Source organism: Octodon degus, unplaced genomic scaffold, assembly GCF_000260255.1.
Source record: "Octodon degus isolate 3935 unplaced genomic scaffold, OctDeg1.0 scaffold00001, whole genome shotgun sequence".
NCBI lineage: Eukaryota > Metazoa > Chordata > Mammalia > Rodentia > Octodontidae > Octodon > Octodon degus.
The window spans coordinates 1,037,838-1,053,790 of record NW_004524577.1 but is presented as its reverse complement, the minus strand read 5'-3'; the positions used below and the strand labels follow the sequence as shown (position 1 = coordinate 1,053,790).

Genomic DNA, 15,953 nt, shown 5'->3' with positions numbered 1-15,953 from the left:
CACACGCTAGCAGGGGGACTGCAGCACCGGGACACACACTAGCAGGGGGACTGCAGCACCGGGGCACAAGGCTAGCGCGGGGGCAGGGACTGCGGTAGCGGGGCACACAGCTAGCAGGAGGCACTGTGGCAGTTAGGAGACATGTTCCTACATTTCTCAGCCTAGGGCTCCCCTTTTTCAGCTCCCCTTACAAGGTGCCAAAAGTCAGCCTTTAGCAAACCCACTTGCTTTGCTATGTGAATCGACCTCGGTGGGGAGCTCCGGGTTGCCCCAGTCATAGAGGCGCGGCCCGAGTGTCCTGCTGACCACTAGCAGGTGGCTCTGTGCCTCGCACACAAGTGTGTGGACATCCTACACGCACACGGCGCGCCCACTACCAGAGCGCGCCCAGCCAAGGTGGCAACGTGCTGTCACAGTGGGGGACCCCGAGCCTGAGGGAGTATGAGGGGCCTACAGGGGGTCTGCAAGGCGGTGAGAGGAGGCAGCTGCAGGACACGGCGGCAGGGACTCACAGGTGGAGACTCAGCAAGGCTCAGGGCCGATGCCGGGGCACAGCTAGCGCGCGTGTGGCTCGGGGCTGGTCTCCCTGATCTGCCGGAGGCCGACCTTTATCGGTGACCCTGCGTTTATTACACACAGGCCCCACATCCCCAACCTGAGAGAGAAAGCCAGAAGGGCCCAAAATCCACAATGTTTTGAGCACCACGTGGCCGTGAAGGCAGAAAACTCCACAGTGACCTCAGGGTTCAGGGCTCGGGCAAAACCAGGAGCGCTAACAATAATGTATAAAATTACCTTGAGGCTATGTATATAAGGTATATATCTAAGGAAACAGAAGAGAATTTCATGTTTAGACTAAGTCCCACCCCCCCATTTATCTCATGTATGTGCAAATATTTGAAAACTGAAAAACATCTGAACCCCAAACACTTAAGTCTCAACATTTCCAATAAGCAATACTCACCCTGCACGAGCTGACAACCCAGGAAAGCTGCCTAGGATTTTAGTCTGTCTGTCTGTCTGCCTCTCCCTCTCTTTTTCTCTCTTCACTTCCCTCCTTCTTTCTCAGGGTCTTACTATACAGTACAGCCTGTCCTTTAACTTGTTAGGCTGACCTCAAACTCAGGGAGATCTTTCTGTCTCAGCCTCCAAGTCCTGGGAATACAGGTGTGCGCCACACCTGGGTAAGATTTTAGTTGTCACAAATGTAAAATGGATGTTTAACGTTAATAAATAATGTTATAATAAAAAAAAAAACAAATGTAAAATGGGAATAAAAAAGTTTGGCGTGGTGGATTTAAGGTCAGTCTGGGCAGCTTAGATTCCCATCAAAAAAAGAAAAAAAAAAGAGAGAGAGAGAGAAAGAATGGACAGACAGACAAAAGAAAGGCTATGAGTGTCCCCCACTGGTACAGTACTACTGTGTTTGATCCCCAGTACTGCAAAAAAGAAGAGAAAATGTGCATGTGCGGGTGGGGTGGGGCGGGGGGTGGGGTACCCCCTGTGCTGGGGGCTGCTGCGTAACAGCAGCCGGTCTCAGGGCTGCCCTTGCACCCATTAGCAGCAGCTGTCCTGTCACTTGCCCTCAGGACCAAACCTTCATCTGGCCCAGGACAGGACCTCAGATCAGCCCAGGCCACCCCAGTCTGCTCCCTGGCAAAGGGCCCTGGGGGGCACAGAGGGAGCCTCAAGCACGGCCCCAAGAGGTGGTGAGGGGTGTAGGCGGGCCCAAGGCACATTACCCGTCCTGCGCTGCCCAGGCTGTCCTCGTCCGACTCCGACCTGTGCCTGCCGTTGGAGTGGCCCTGGGTGGAAGCAGACAGGGGTCTAAGGAGGGGCCTCCGCGGGGGTCCCAGCACCACACAGCCGACCCTTGCAGAGCCATCCTGGGTGTCCACCCTCCCCAGCAAAGCTGGGACCTCCTCCGCCAGGGTGAGTGCTGGGGCAGGCAGGCCACGCTGCGCAGACTCGGCCCTCCCTTTGCTTTCATGGCCAAAGGCAGCGGAACCAGTTCAAGACGGGGCTCTGCACAGCCTCCTGGGCCACAGCCCCTGCGGCCTCCTGCTGTTCAGTCACAGGCAGGACCAGGGCCTCCCAGGGACTTCACTGGACGCTGCACAGTGAAGGCCCTGAACGGCTGACACTGGAGGCCACCTTCTCCTGAAAGCTGCTGAGCCTAGAGTGGCCCTGCCAACCTAAGGCTCAGCCTCCCCTCTCGTCAGCAACAGAGGCTGCAGCTCACCCTGAGATCTGCCCACCGAGTGCAGCCTTGTGCCAGCCTGCCACACCTCTCCGCTTCCTGATGCACCTGCCTCCCCACGTGCATCAGAAAAAACTCGTTAGTTAACCCCTCATAACCGCCTGTTAGCCTCTTTTTTTCTGAGGGAGGGTCTCACTATGATTCAGCCTGGTCTTGCATTGTGGTGATCCTCCTGCCTCAGCCTCCAGAGTCCTGGGATTACAGGCGTGCGCCACCACACCCGGCTCCCTTCTAACTCTATCCTCCTGGGGGACACCTGGGGCAACAGGAACTCTGACCTCACAGCCCGCTATAGAGAGCTTACATTTTCGTGGGGCTCCGGGTCATCCAGCTCACCCCTCCTCTCACTGGGGAATCCGCTGTCCCCACTGGGCTCAGAGTCCTGTAGAAAGAAGATGATCTCAGGGTCTGGAGTGCTCTGAGCACCATGTGGTGACCTGTGGATGTCCCAGCCATCTGCCTACTCTCCTGTCTTGCCTCACTTGTCACCCTCCGCCTACCCTTTGCTGGTCGGGAGACAGAGGTGTGTGACAGTGCAGAGAGCCTGGGCTTCAGCTCCACAGGGGTTACTTGCTGCCAGACCTGGCCATGGTGTGACCTCTCTCATGGTGTGACCTCTCTCATGGTGTGACCTCTCTGAGCTTCAGTTTTCTGAGCCGTGGGGTCCAGTTTTAGTGGCCCCATTACACCCCAGCGAGAATGGAAGCAGGCGTCACACTGAGAACACAGTTACGTGAGCCCGCCCCCTTCACAGGCGGCAAAGGGAGGGCGGTTTAGGGGCTGCGACACTCCCCACAACAAATACAGCACCAGGTTGTGTTCACTAGAGCGAAGCCGTCTACAACACTGCACACACCTCCTGAATGTATTTTTTATCTCCCAGATAGGAGTTCTACTCTGAAAGGAAATCAGGCATCATTTACAGTCTTTAAAGCTTCTCCTCACTAGGACTTCTGCCTGAGTCTGCAGGCACTGGCACCATTGTATCACCTGATACATTTACGTTCTCCAATTTTTCTTTGACTAGGTAATAGTTCAACAAATAGAAAGCAAGAATGCTAAAATAAACTCCCATGTAGCTACCACCCAACTTGGTCAACTCTGAGTTTTAGCTTTTTATAGGAGTTAAAACATCACAGTTGACTAGGAGGCTGAGGCAGGAGGATCACAAGCTCGAGTCTAGATGGTGAGTGGCTCGGCAAGACCTGCCTCAAAATGATAAACAGTGAACCTGAGGTTCTGACCCAACTGTGGGTAAGCAGAAAGGGCACGCAGCACCGCCAGCGTGACGCTTCTGCTATGTCTCTTCATTTGCTCACTTCAATTCAATGTCACGGAATTCACCTGGGGGAACGTGAACGCCGCGCCTTTAGCTTCTCAGCTCTGGGTCAGACTTCACTGCAGGAAAGTCCCACTTATGCAGCTGGAGCACACGAGCGCTGCGTCTCACTCCTGAGACCGCACGCGGGGTCCAGGACTGTACTGACCTATGTGTGTGGCCACCAAGCCAGGGCTGAGCCTGGCACTTGTGTCTCCCCTGCCAGCTTCCCTGCCATCTCCAGGGACTGCCGTGGGCTCTTCCTGGAGGAAAGCGCGGTGCCCTCCTGCTGCCCTGGCCCCCTGCCCTCCTGGCACCTGGAGGACACCTGGGCCGGGCAGCCCACCCGACCGCAGCTGGCCTCAGCGCCCATAGGGCGCCCGCTCTCCCACCCTGCCAGGGCTGGGGCCCAAAGCCTGCCCCTCTCACCCGGTGGTTGTCCAGACAGTCGTCTCTGGGCACCGAGCTATCCAGGTCACCAAACACCGGCCAATCTGGACAGAGACAGAGACCGAGAGCTGACTTCCCTGCTGAACAGTCGCAGGGCTGCGCTAGTCACCAAGCTTTCATTTTTAATTTTTAAAGAAAGGCACAATGTTTAGGGCCTCATTAGGTCTTAAGTTTGACTCCCAGTACCAGAAAGAAAGAAAGAAAGAAAGAAAGAAAGAAAGACAGACAGACAGACAGACAGACCGACCGACCGACCGACCGACCGACCGACCCCAAAAAACACAAACAAGAACCACAAGAAAGGCACAAAGCGGGAAGGAATGCTGCCTGGCCTGGGGCTGCTGCTCTGTGAGCACTTGCCTAGTACTGCCACCTGCCAGCGAAGGCTCCTGAGCGGTGGCTTCACCTTGTGCCCCGAGTGTCATAATTAATTAAATGGGTCTGGGAAGTGCAGCTGGGATCCCCGCACTCGGGAGGCCGAGGCAGGAGGATGGCCATGGGTGGGAGGCCAGCCTGGGCTACACTGCGAGACCCCACGTCTCGCAACAGAAACAAGACAGTACAGCTATGACGGAGGGAGTCACTCGCGCCCTTGGGCCCAGCGGGCACCTCCATGGCTCCCTCTCTGCAAACCCTCCAGTTCTGCCTCCTGCCCTAAGCTCTCCACAGCCATATCCATGGGGCTGCCTATTTCCACAAAGTTGGCATGGTGGACTGACAGCTGATGGGCAACCTGTTACGCCCTGAATCAGGCCCTACCTGAGGGTTGCTGCAAACCAGGTAAGGAGGAGAACCGAGAGGAAGAGGCCGTGCCCACAGCCCTCCCAGAGAAGCTTGCCACGCTGGTCTTCCTATTGCTCTGCTGTTCTCATCTTCGGGAGCTAGACCTCGCTGTCGTTGAGGACCGCTAGGGCTCGCTTCGAGGGACCTCTGGTCCTTCCCTTGAGCACCGCTTCCCGGCTCCAGTGCAGATCCTTCATCCCGCTGGCACAGAATTTCTAGCCTCCACCACCGACCTCTGGGCCTTCCCAGCACACAGTCATGAAACAGACTTGCATGAGACACGTCGTGGGCTCTAGGCCTCCAAGAGGGACTTGTGGGAGGCACTGCTATGGGCTCTAGGTCTTCAGCTGGACTCACGCAGGACACTACTATTAGGATTCAGGCTCTCACTGGATTCTCTCTTTCTCTTCCTCTCTCTCATCTTTTTCAGACAAGGTTTCACTATTGCAGTTCAGGATGGCTTTGAACTCACTTTTGTAGCCCAGGTGGGCCTTGAACACATAGCAATCTTCCCGCCTCAGCCTCTGAAGTGCTGGGATTACAGGCATGCACTACCAAGTCCGGTTCGGTTTCCGTGGCCGACTCGGGGCCAGCATGCAGGGCTGGGGACTGACCCTGGCTCCTTGCACTTGCCAGGCAGGTGCTTAGACTGCTGAGCTATCTCCCCAGCCCCCTGATTTATATTTTTAATAACTGACAGAGACACTGCCAGGGATGGTGGCACATGCCTGTAACTCGGGCGCAATTTTTTTTTTTTGGTTGGTGCTCTGTCAATTTTATGAATAAAAGTTAGCATCTGAGGAAGCACCATGAAAAATGTTACCTTGCTTTCTATAATAGAGGTTGTTTTCATAACATTTGATGACCTATATCTCCAAAGTTCATTCCAACAACTCACCCCAAAGCCACCACGGCTGTGAGTCTTTCTGGTTAGCACCTCTATTTTCCAACATGAATGAAGACCAGTTTTTCCCACCTCTACCTGATGACCAGGGCCAAACCATCACTCACGGAGCTGGTCTAGTCTGTGACTCTGTGGGGTGGCCGAAGAGGGGGAGGAAGAGAGAGAGTCGAAGGTCACATCACTCGTGTTCTCATCCCCGGAGTTCTCTGAAAGGCGAAGGAGCAGCGGGGGCCGGCTGGCAGACAGGGTCCTGACTCGAGGACTCCCACACTTCTCCTCTGTGCCCCTCAACATGGTCTTGGCCGACTGCTGGGGACAGTAACAGGATGTCCATGTCACTCTGGCCTTCTCTGGGAGTTGAAAGGCCCTTTCTGAAGCCCTTTCAGCCATGGGTTCTATACATGCCTAACAGAAAATCACCCCAAAAGTCAGTGCAAGATTAACCCTCCAGGATCTGAGAAAGGGTGCACGGCCGAGCGCGCCAAGGTCCCAGGCACAGCACGCTGGCCCTGCTTGCAGCCTTGGGCTGGCGGACACCCCCCGCACACAGCTGGAATCCCGAGCCAGCCTTCACCAGAGCTGCCCGCAGCTGGGCCACGGAGTAGGGGTTGGCTGGCCTCACCCTGCAACAGCAAGATGCCTGCAAACCGGGCCTAAAGCAAGTGCACTCATTTACCAGCGCAGCCCAGTCTTGCCCACAGGCCTCTCACTTCTCCACCTGCTTGTCCTCTGCCCCTGGCCACAGACAGGCCCAACTCGAGCAGACGCCAGGGTCTGTGACAAGGACCAAGTGGGAGTGCTCAGGGTGAGGCACAACGGGACAGATCTTTCCCGTCCTGCTATTTCTCAATTAAGCATTCCTGGGCCACGAGGAGGCAGGACTTGCCGTCCGGGTGGCAAAGGGACCAGCAGACATAGGCGGGCTTCACTGGACACCCACCAGCAGCTTGGTGTTCTGATTCACCGTGTCCTGCTCCTGTGGTGAGAGGTCAAAAGGAGCCAGGCCCATGCTCCTGCAAATCTGGTTGCAGGCGTGGGAGTGGAAGAAGAGGGCCATGCCCCGGACACCTGCGGACAGGACAGGGCGCCTCAGCAAGAGCGGGGCAGGCGGAAAGCACGCTGAGCGGGAAGGGGCCGGACGCCCAGGTACCCAGCCCGACGCACCTGGGAAGGCCCACGCGCGCTCCTGCCGACCCCTGGCGCACCAAGAACACGCGGGTTTCAGTGGGAGTGTGGGCTCTGTGAAAACCGGCTGGCTCCCCTTACCTAGGTTGCCATCCCCGAAGTCTGTGCCCGTCTCAGTGTGAATCTGCGGGTCAGTGTAGAGGTCACCCACACCTTGAATGTCTACCACGATCAGCTGATGGCCAGAACGTTCAAATGTGAAGTGGCTGAAGGCCTGGGAGGGGGAAACACACACAATGGAAGCCAGGTGACTGCGAGACCAGGCTGCGGGCTGTACAGGCAGCGGCCAGTCGCAAACTGGGGCTCACAACAGCGCGGCCTGCTCGTGCGTGCCGGGCCTTGCTCAGCTCTGCAGGGGCACAGGTCTGGTGGCCACCCAGGTACGCTGAGAAGCTGGCACTCAGTGGCAGTGCCCTGACAGAGAATTTCCTTCAGGGTGCTCCAGGGGCACAAAGGGCCTCTGGGAAGGGAGGCCTCATACCCACGGGACGCTCCTGTGCAGGGGCCGGACCTAGCCAGGCTGCACCTCGAAGAACTGGGCCAGACAGAGGCTACAGGTCCAGGAAGCACAGGGCCTACCTGTGGTGTCAGGCGGATGTTGTCGTCGCGGACAAAGCCCGAGTTTGAGTTGTACTTGATGTACTTGCCCTCGATGTAGTGCTCCAGGTGGAAGAGGGGCTTGCCTGGCCTCTCTGTCAGCTCAATGATGCACATCTGCATGATGTCCACCTGGCAGGAAGTCGCGTGGGGAGTCACGTGGTCAGGGACCGGGGAGACAGGCCCTCTTCTGTTTGGGTTCAGATCCTGGATGTGCCGCTTACTAGCTCTCTGGGGCAGAAGCTGCTGGTTGAACTCAGAGCCCATTCTCCCTGTTTACTTTTAGAATGAAAACTCTGATCTCTGAACTTCAAAAGGATGCACAAGGGCTGGGGAGATAGCTTGGCAATCTAAGTGCCTGCCTGGCAAGTATCAAGGACCCGGATTCGATCTCTAGTCCTGCATGTTGTGTGGGCCCCACGCCGTGCCAGCCACATCTACTGGATGAGGTGACTCACGCCTGTAATCCCAGCATGGGGGAGGCTGAGACAGGAGGCTCACTATGAGTCTGAGGTGTGTAGTGAGACCCTGTACCAAATCAATCAATCAATCAATCTAAAAAAAAAAAAAAAAAAAAAAAGGATGCATAAAGAACACGTTGCTTGGCCTCCCTTGAAGCTAGGTCAAGTCCTATGACTACGTCTAGCCAATGAGAAGCAAGCAGCTGCAAGTCTGTAACTGCAGCTTCCCTGTAGACTCTGCCTGTGACCCAGAACCGACCTCCAGATTCTCAGGAACTGGGGGTGGCAGGGAACACGACAGAGGGAAGCAGGCCTCTGGATGACTTCCAAGACGTGAGGTGCTAGGTCACCTAGAGCCGACCCTCAGGGCAGGACTGCGCATGTGAACTGCGTGATACACGTTTGTAAGTCTGCCCTCGCAACTCAGCCTGGGTCTTGCAGTCACACTGTGAACTGGGCGAGGCAGTTCACCTCTCTGTGATCCTCACCTGTACAGAGCAGACTTCAGATTTAGCGCAAAGATTGTATCTGTGGCTGCAGGCACCCACAGTGGAGTGCTGGTGGCTGGGACATTACTATTCTCAGCAGACAGCATTCTTTTCGTACACAGGAGAAAGCAGTATTATGCCTTGTGAAGTGGGTGGGAAGGACCTACGACTCAGAGCTGCTGCCTTGTTACCTGAGACTCGCTCCTACACCTGGCCACCCTCAACACCACACACAGCGAGAGTCACAGAGCAGGGGCTCCCAGGAAAACATCCTTCCAGGAAAGCTGAGTTGCTACCCAAGTGGACAACAGCTGCAGAAGCAAAAGCGCCCAGAGCTGAGGCCAAGAGCTTCCTCAGGGAAAGCCCAGGTCAAAGAACCGGGCTGTGGGCAGGAGTGAAGGTTAGTTCTCAGAAGTTCCCACGTTCAGCACTGGCTCTGTCCCCGCAAGGAAGCCTGTGACAGGGCGGCATGCTTGGCTGGCAGCTCACTGGTGAGAGGTGTGGCACAGGCCGAGTGAACAGTTAGCCTCACACAAGCCACCATCCTCATCTCCCGCCCCTAATTCAACCGCACTGATTCACTGGACACCTAGGTGCCCAGGGACAGCAGGGAGGGTCTCCTGGGTCCCTTCCCCCACCAAAGTGTACTTAATCGGGGGCCTTGCTAACAGCTGGCGCTGGCTGCTCAGAGAGGGGCTGTCCCACGGCACCCAGAATCAGTGCCTTGAATCTAGTGGGTGCTCAAGCAACGGGATGGCTGAGCTGTGAACCACGACAGGCAGAGGCGGAGCAGCCATCTCACGTGCCCACAGGCTGCAGGAACCATGCTTGGCCCCAGGCACAGCACTCCTGGGGCCCAAGCAAAGAAGGCGGCCTGGCAGAAGGCGGGCAGGCCTGGATCTGAGCCCCGGCTCCATCCCTGCCTGGCTGGGCAAGTCATTTAACCTTGCTGGGCCCCATGTTCTCCAGGGACCAACATGGCTTCCACACCCCCTCTCCTGCTCGCTCTTGTTCTGGGGACCCCGTGCCCAGTGTTAGTTCATGGGGTCTGGGTGAAATGCTCTGAGTGCCTGGCTCTCAGGGTGAGCACCAGGCTCAGACCCGCCCAGTCTGCACAGCCCTCTACCCTGGTCACCGCGACTGGCTTAGGCATAAGCATCTGTCCTGGTGAGAACAGATGAAATTTAGGAACTTCTGGGAAAACAGGTGTGTCACTCCAACAAGACTGCTGAGAAGACAGAAGGCCAGACTGCAGCTGTGAGGGACACCCCACACTGCAAGCACCCCTGCAAGATAAGACTGCCCGAAAGCTGTCAACGCAGGACACCCAGGCCAAGGACAGAGAAGACTCCCAGCTGCCTCAGTGTGGTCCTGGCGCAGCTGTGCCTGTCGTCGCTACAGCTGCCAGGTGCATAGAGCCTGGAGAGAACTCCCTTTCGGGGCTAAGTCTAAGTGGGTTGTAAGTATCTGCAAAGCTTCTGACTGACCGACAGACTCCGTCTGTAATAGGAATGAAAGGCTTCTCGCTCCAGAACTCTGCTTTCAGGAGCAAACGCCCTCACAGCGAGCGCTGCTTAGGAAGCAGGTATCTCGTACTAACACTGAGGGGCAGAGAGAGTACTCGCAGCACCCCGCCCCTCCCCACAACACTGTCCCTGGTTGCTCCAGGTGGAAGGAGGCAGCTGGGGGCACCGCACACCTGCTTGGGGGGCTTGTGCCGGTTGTATTCCTCCCCCCAGAGCTTGGCCTCCATCTGCAGACGCACGTCCTCGAAGTACACGTCCCTGTCCACCGTCTCGATGTAGCGCTTTGCCACGTAGTTGGAGGCCCCCTTCCACTGCTGGGCATGCAGGAAGTTGGAGAGCTTCTTCCTGGGGGGAAGCCGGGGAGGGCATGGTAGACACTGGGGTTCCCGGGGATGCAGCGCTGTCTTCAGGACAGCAAGGTGAAGACAGCAAGGCCCACCTGACCCGGCTGGAGGCGGAATAAAATGCAGATGGAGGAGGGCGTCCCCACCCTCTGGGCCCTTGCAGAGCTGGACTGGGGCTCCTGTCACCTAAAGACCTCCAGCCCGTTCCCTTGGCCCCCAAACTTGAGAGGAGACTAGCAAGCACCCTGTTTTTCCAGGGTCCATCCCCACAGCCGGCCCACTGTGTGGTCCCTGATGGACAGGAACCTGAGCTACAACGAGGCAGAAGCCGTCTCCAGCCCTGGGCTGACCACGTCCCTGTGGCCCAGACCTCTGCGCCTGGTGTGGTTACTTACGCCCGGAAGCACTCCCTCATGGCTCCGCGGCCAAAGGGCTGAAAGACACCATGGGAAACAGGAGACATCAGCCCCGGCCCAGCCAGCAGCAGCCCTAAGACTTCTCGCCACAGCATCGCAGCCCCTGTGCCTGCCCCTCCTGCTCCCGGCCCCAAAGCCGGACAGGCCTTGAGCCGAGCGCCGCCCCAGCGGGCAGGACGCTGGCGGAGGGGCTCCACATGTCAAGAATGTGAGAGAAAGCCAGAGCCGCGGTCCCAGGTACACAGGATGCCGAGGCAGGAGGCTTGCTTGGGACATGGGTAAGAGCAACAGAGTGACACCTTGTAGCTATGGCTTGTTTCCCTCCTTCCTTCTTTACCCCCTTCCCCTCTTCCCACCATCTCTTTGTGTCTTTTTTGGTGTTGGGCATTGAACTCAGAGCCTCTACACTGAGCTATATTCCCAACTTTTTTTTTTTTTTTTTTTTTTTTGCGGAACTGAGGATTGAACTCAGGCCCTTGTGTTTGCCAGGGAAGTGCTTATTCCACTGAGCCATCTCCCCAGCCCTCAAAATTCAGATCCTTTATTTATTTATTATAATTTTTTTCTGGAACTGGGGATTGAACTCAGGACTCCGCACTTGCCAGGCAAGTGCTTATTTTACTAAGCTATTTCCCCGGCCTATTCCCAACTGTTAAAAAAAAAAAATTTAAGATAGGGTCATATATAGTGCAAGGTGGCCTCCACTCCTGGCGATTCTCCTGCCTCAGCCTCCTGAGTGCTGAGGTTACAGGAATATACTACCACGCCTAGCATGAATTTAACTCTTTTCACTATTCTGGCCGCAAGCCAAATGGACAAGAACCAAATCAAATTTGGTGGTTAGGTTCACTATTGACCTGACAGTGAAATTTGTTTCCATTCTCGTCCAATTTGGCTTGCGAAATCATGAAAAGAATCAAGTCCACGAAGCAAGGAACCACTGTATATGAACCTCCACAACACTAGTATAAAAGATACAATACATAAGCTATAGTACGAAGAAACCCCAAAGTTAAACATAAAGCAGGCGAGGAGAGGGCACAGGGCTGAAGCCTGCGCGATGGGGCGGGGCCTGCTCACCTGAGACGCCATCTTGATCAGAACCTCATCCTCCTGCCACTGCCCGGTGACAGCGTTGTACCTGCAGAGACCGTAACGTGGCCTCACCCCCACCGGCCAACGGTGAAGGACCCTGGGCCTCTGGAGTGGGCCACGCTGGACCCCGACCTGGGCCTCCAGGGTAGGCTGCGACAGACAGAAACGCTCCCTTCCCAGGCCACTCCCTGGCCACACTGGTCTCCTTCCCTGCCTCAGTCACACTGCCGTTCCCCATTCTGTCCCCTCCCCCACGTGGACTTCTGCCCTGTTTTCTTTCTTGCTCTGCATGTGGCTCCTGCGGCTCTCTGTTAGTGGCTCCACAAAGAAGACGCTGGCTCTCTTGTGCGCCACAGGGCTTGGCGTGTGAAGGCACACACACCCTGGCTCAGTGGCTCAGCACCCAAGTGTCCTTACTAGAACTGGGGTGTGAACAAACAGCACACCCAGCTAGGAAGTGGCAGACCTACGTCCCAAGAGGTCGGCCTCTCCCTGTGCAGGTAGAGGCAGGGGTAGACCCAGCCTCTGAGTCCAACCAGGAAAGGGTCTGCTGGGTACACACCTAAGGCAGAGAGAAAGGGAACAGGTTCTAGAAAGAGCCAGAGAATGTTCTGGAACATTTCCAGCTCATCGCTCAGGAACCCTCTTTCCCTGGCTGGTCCTCGACAGGGTTTGCCTGGAAGCTCCTCAGCTCTGTGGGTCACTAGCATCTAAAACCTCCCTGGGGCTGAGGTGTTCTCTGGCCAGAGGCTTCCGCTGGCCCCCTTTTCAGCTGGGGCGGACTCCAGAATACTCCCAGGGCCACAAGCAGGTTTCTCAGGGCCTGAAACCTCTGCGAGATGAAACATGCCAAGGGCTGGCAGGTAGCCTCCCTGCTCTGAGGAAAGAGCTTTTCACAGCTCCAAGCTCCCCTGCCATCAGCTAGGGCAGGCACTGAGGGCTACAAATGACAGCAGGACAGAGACGAAGGTTATGGAGACAACTGTCCTTCACCTCCCCCAAGAGGCTGGGGTGGGGGAAACACTGCCTCCCACAGCTGTTCACAAAGAGGCCCAAAGTTCCCTGCGTGCTCAGTACCTGCCCGCTGGATCACTTCGTTCAATCTCCCCAGCATCCCCGAGGTTGCTACAGGTATTACACCCATTTTCCCCGAGGGGAAACTGTCGCTCAGTATCCTGCTTGAGAGGATTCAACCGCAGTGTGGTTGAAAACTAGAAGCTTGCTCTCAACCGGCCTGGGTATAACCCAAAGGGCCCGGGAAATCTGTTGCCAATACTGTGGCAGGCCAAAACCACGGGCACAGAGAAGGAAGCCTCACTTGAGAAATCTTACATTTCAGCTATCAACTCCCAGGGCCTCTCAGGGTCATCTGCCAGGGCAGGGGGCAGCCAGCCACTTCAGAGAACAGGCAGCGTGGCCTGGCCGCAGACCCACGTGGGCTCCGCACCACGGATCCCAGCCCATGCTTTCTGCTCTCAGGCTGGTGGGCCCCACGGCCTTCCTGAGTGGCCCTGTGTCCTAGCCTGAAGGCTATGTGTCACCAGGCTGCAGCCAGGCATGCCCTTGTAGCTCAGCCTTTACCTGACCTAGCTGGGCCCCTCACAGCTGTGACCCCACCTGCTGGGCGCAGAGCAACGACCCTCCCCCAGAGGGAGCGCCTGGCCGTGCGCAGGCTCTGAAGCTTTTCCTCCTAGGGTGGGAATGGAAGCACACTGCAGAAAGGAGGAGGGGGCAGAATGCGCGGGGCAGCCCCTCTGTGCTAAGCAGGGGCGCGGAACTCTACGCTGTCACCAGCGAAGCGCATGCAAAGCCCACGCCACCCCTTGCACTAGGGACTGAAGAGCCCCGTGCCACCCTGATGCCGTCTTGCCCTCTGGCAGCAGTGCTGCAGTTCAGCGCTGAGATCAGGGATCTACGAGACGGAAGGCGCCTGGGTGGCCGGCTGCCCTGAAGAGCTGCTGAGCTTGCACCCAACTCCGCACACCAGTATCAGGTCCTGGGCCAGCGGCTGCTGGGACGTGGCTCTGCCTAAGCCGGCTGGTGTGCACCTTGCAGGACCACTCCTGGGACACACAGAGGTGACAGAGTGTGCAGGGCATGCGCAAACACTCAGGCACTGCGTGATGTGTTACAGGGTCCTTCCCTAAAAAGCTCGGGACCAGAAGAATTCCGGATTTCGGAAAGCGCGATTCGCCCAGTCTCTGCTAGCTGAGATCCCCTACTCGAATATCCAAAGCATTCTAAACTCCAAGTTAGGTTTTTGGATTGAGGATGCCTGCCTTGTATCACTCCCTACTCCCTTCTCTTGACCCAGAGCTACGTGGGCCCCGCCAGCTGAGCATAAGCAGGCCCCACACCCGGCCAGGCCCCTCGAAGCCCCGACAAGCCGCTGACCTGTGGCGAGTGGCGTGTTCTGTGGCAACGTCCTCAAGGTGGAACTCAGCCCAGGGGTCGGGCATGTGCTTGGCCTTCTCGATGGCATGCTTCCAGGTCTCCTGCAGGAGAGAGCACGAGACCCTGATGAGGAGCAACTGGCCTCCGCTTACCCTGCGGCTTAGCCCGAAGAAGCTAAATGAGAAGAGCTCCTGTCTACTAGCCTTTCAGGCACAGTCCCCAGAGACGCTCTGCTCCTGTGTGCACACCTTCTCGTGGGAAAAAGACGCACCCTAGTTACACACCGCTTCGCTTTTAGTTGGGGACAATGAAAACAACATGTGGAGCTTGGGGCGCCCGGCGCATTGCGCTCTCCCAGCCTGGAGATCGGGGCGCCTGGCGCATTGCGCTCTCCCAGCACGCACCAGGCCCCGAGTTCCATCCTTAGCCCAGCAACCAGAAGGGGCAGGAGGAGGGAAAACAGAAATGAAAGAAAGAGGACACCAGCTCATCCATCAGACCGGCAAACACTTACATGAACCTAAACAAGTTCGCCGCTGTGGGCCAGGACGTGGGGCAACAGAGAGGTCACACACAGGCAACAGCACAGACGGGTCCTACAAGGCCGTCTGGCAACGTGCTGAAACACTTTGGGAAGCAATCCCTAATGCTGACCCAGAAATTCTACACCTCGGACTCGAGTCCCCAGAAACAGGAGTATGCAAACATGTACGTACAAGTGTCTTATGTGGGGGTGCATACCTGTGACCCCAGAACTCAGGAGGCTGAGGCAGGAGGACTGCCCTGAGTGTGAGGCCAGCCTGGGCTATGTAAGGAAGTTCAAGGCCAGCCTGCACTACAGTGAGTTTATGGGTCAGCAACTTAAAAGCCACTTCGGATGTTAATGACACTCAGGAGCTGACCAGGATTGGATGGGGTCTGGACCTGCTGTGACATTCGCAGCTTTAGGGGAGGGAGGAAAGCAGCCCGGCCCCACACCTCCACGGCAGGAGGTCAGCGACAAGGTCTGCCCACATTGGGTGCCTGTTTTAGGCTCTGGGACTTGCCAGCCACAAGAGCCACGGGCCAGCTAAACTTTTCTTTCTTATAAATGACTTAACATTGGTTATTTTGATACACAACAGAAAACAGACCAAGCCTTAGTTAAATCCCATTTTGTTTTGGTTTTCTGGAACCAGGAATTGAACTCAGAGCCTCCCGCTTGCCAGGCTGACACTTGTACTGCTGAGCCCTCTGGGCTCAATCGAATACCAAAGCAAACCAAACAAAAACCAACAGAAATCCAAGCCCTTTAGGGCTTTTGTGATAGAAGGGTAGCATTCTTCCTGTCCCTTCAAAATCAACTCCCACATCCAGACAGACAGACAGACAGAAGGACAGACAGACAGACAGACACACACACACACACACACACACACACAGCCAGAGCTCCCTTGCTGGGCCTTTCTAATCTCTGTGAAGTGCACAGTCTTCTTTCAATAGAATTTGGGAGTTAATTTAGGCTTAATGTAAACACTTGGAAACCCAAGCCCACCCCACCCCACCCTGTGTCGTCCACCAGCGGAACCAGCGTCGGAGGCATTTCCCAGGGTCGCGATCACACAGTAACTATAACTTTCACCCTGGAGAGTGGTTCCACGGGATTCCATACTTTATTTAGGGATCCTGATTTATTTTTCTCACTCCAGAAAGATGTCATGCGCAGCATAAAAACTGCAAGCTCTACAGAATT

The 15,953-nt window shown here is 56.3% G+C and overlaps 1 protein-coding gene across 5 annotated transcripts in view; it reads right to left on the bottom strand.

Moving 5' to 3' along the window:
• The window catches only part of Eef2k (eukaryotic elongation factor 2 kinase), a 39,570-nt gene that overhangs the window by 9,771 nt on the left and 13,846 nt on the right, over nucleotides 1-15,953 (bottom strand). For 3 of the 5 annotated variants that reach the window (XM_004622876.2, XM_023713554.1, XM_023713516.1), the window contains exons 3-13: nucleotides 14,222-14,322; nucleotides 11,813-11,873; nucleotides 10,712-10,749; nucleotides 10,146-10,317; nucleotides 7,480-7,629; nucleotides 6,982-7,114; nucleotides 6,656-6,783; nucleotides 5,823-6,024; nucleotides 4,008-4,072; nucleotides 2,565-2,642; nucleotides 1,743-1,805 (exon numbers count right to left, since the gene is read on the bottom strand). In XM_004622876.2, the coding sequence (XP_004622933.1) occupies nucleotides 1,743-1,805; nucleotides 2,565-2,642; nucleotides 4,008-4,072; nucleotides 5,823-6,024; nucleotides 6,656-6,783; nucleotides 6,982-7,114; nucleotides 7,480-7,629; nucleotides 10,146-10,317; nucleotides 10,712-10,749; nucleotides 11,813-11,873; nucleotides 14,222-14,322 (1,191 nt within the window). The remainder of the gene's footprint in view (nucleotides 1-1,742; nucleotides 1,806-2,564; nucleotides 2,643-4,007; nucleotides 4,073-5,822; nucleotides 6,025-6,655; nucleotides 6,784-6,981; nucleotides 7,115-7,479; nucleotides 7,630-10,145; nucleotides 10,318-10,711; nucleotides 10,750-11,812; nucleotides 11,874-14,221; nucleotides 14,323-15,953) is intronic. The other 2 variants (XM_023713420.1, XM_023713472.1) reach the window with 2 other exon arrangements.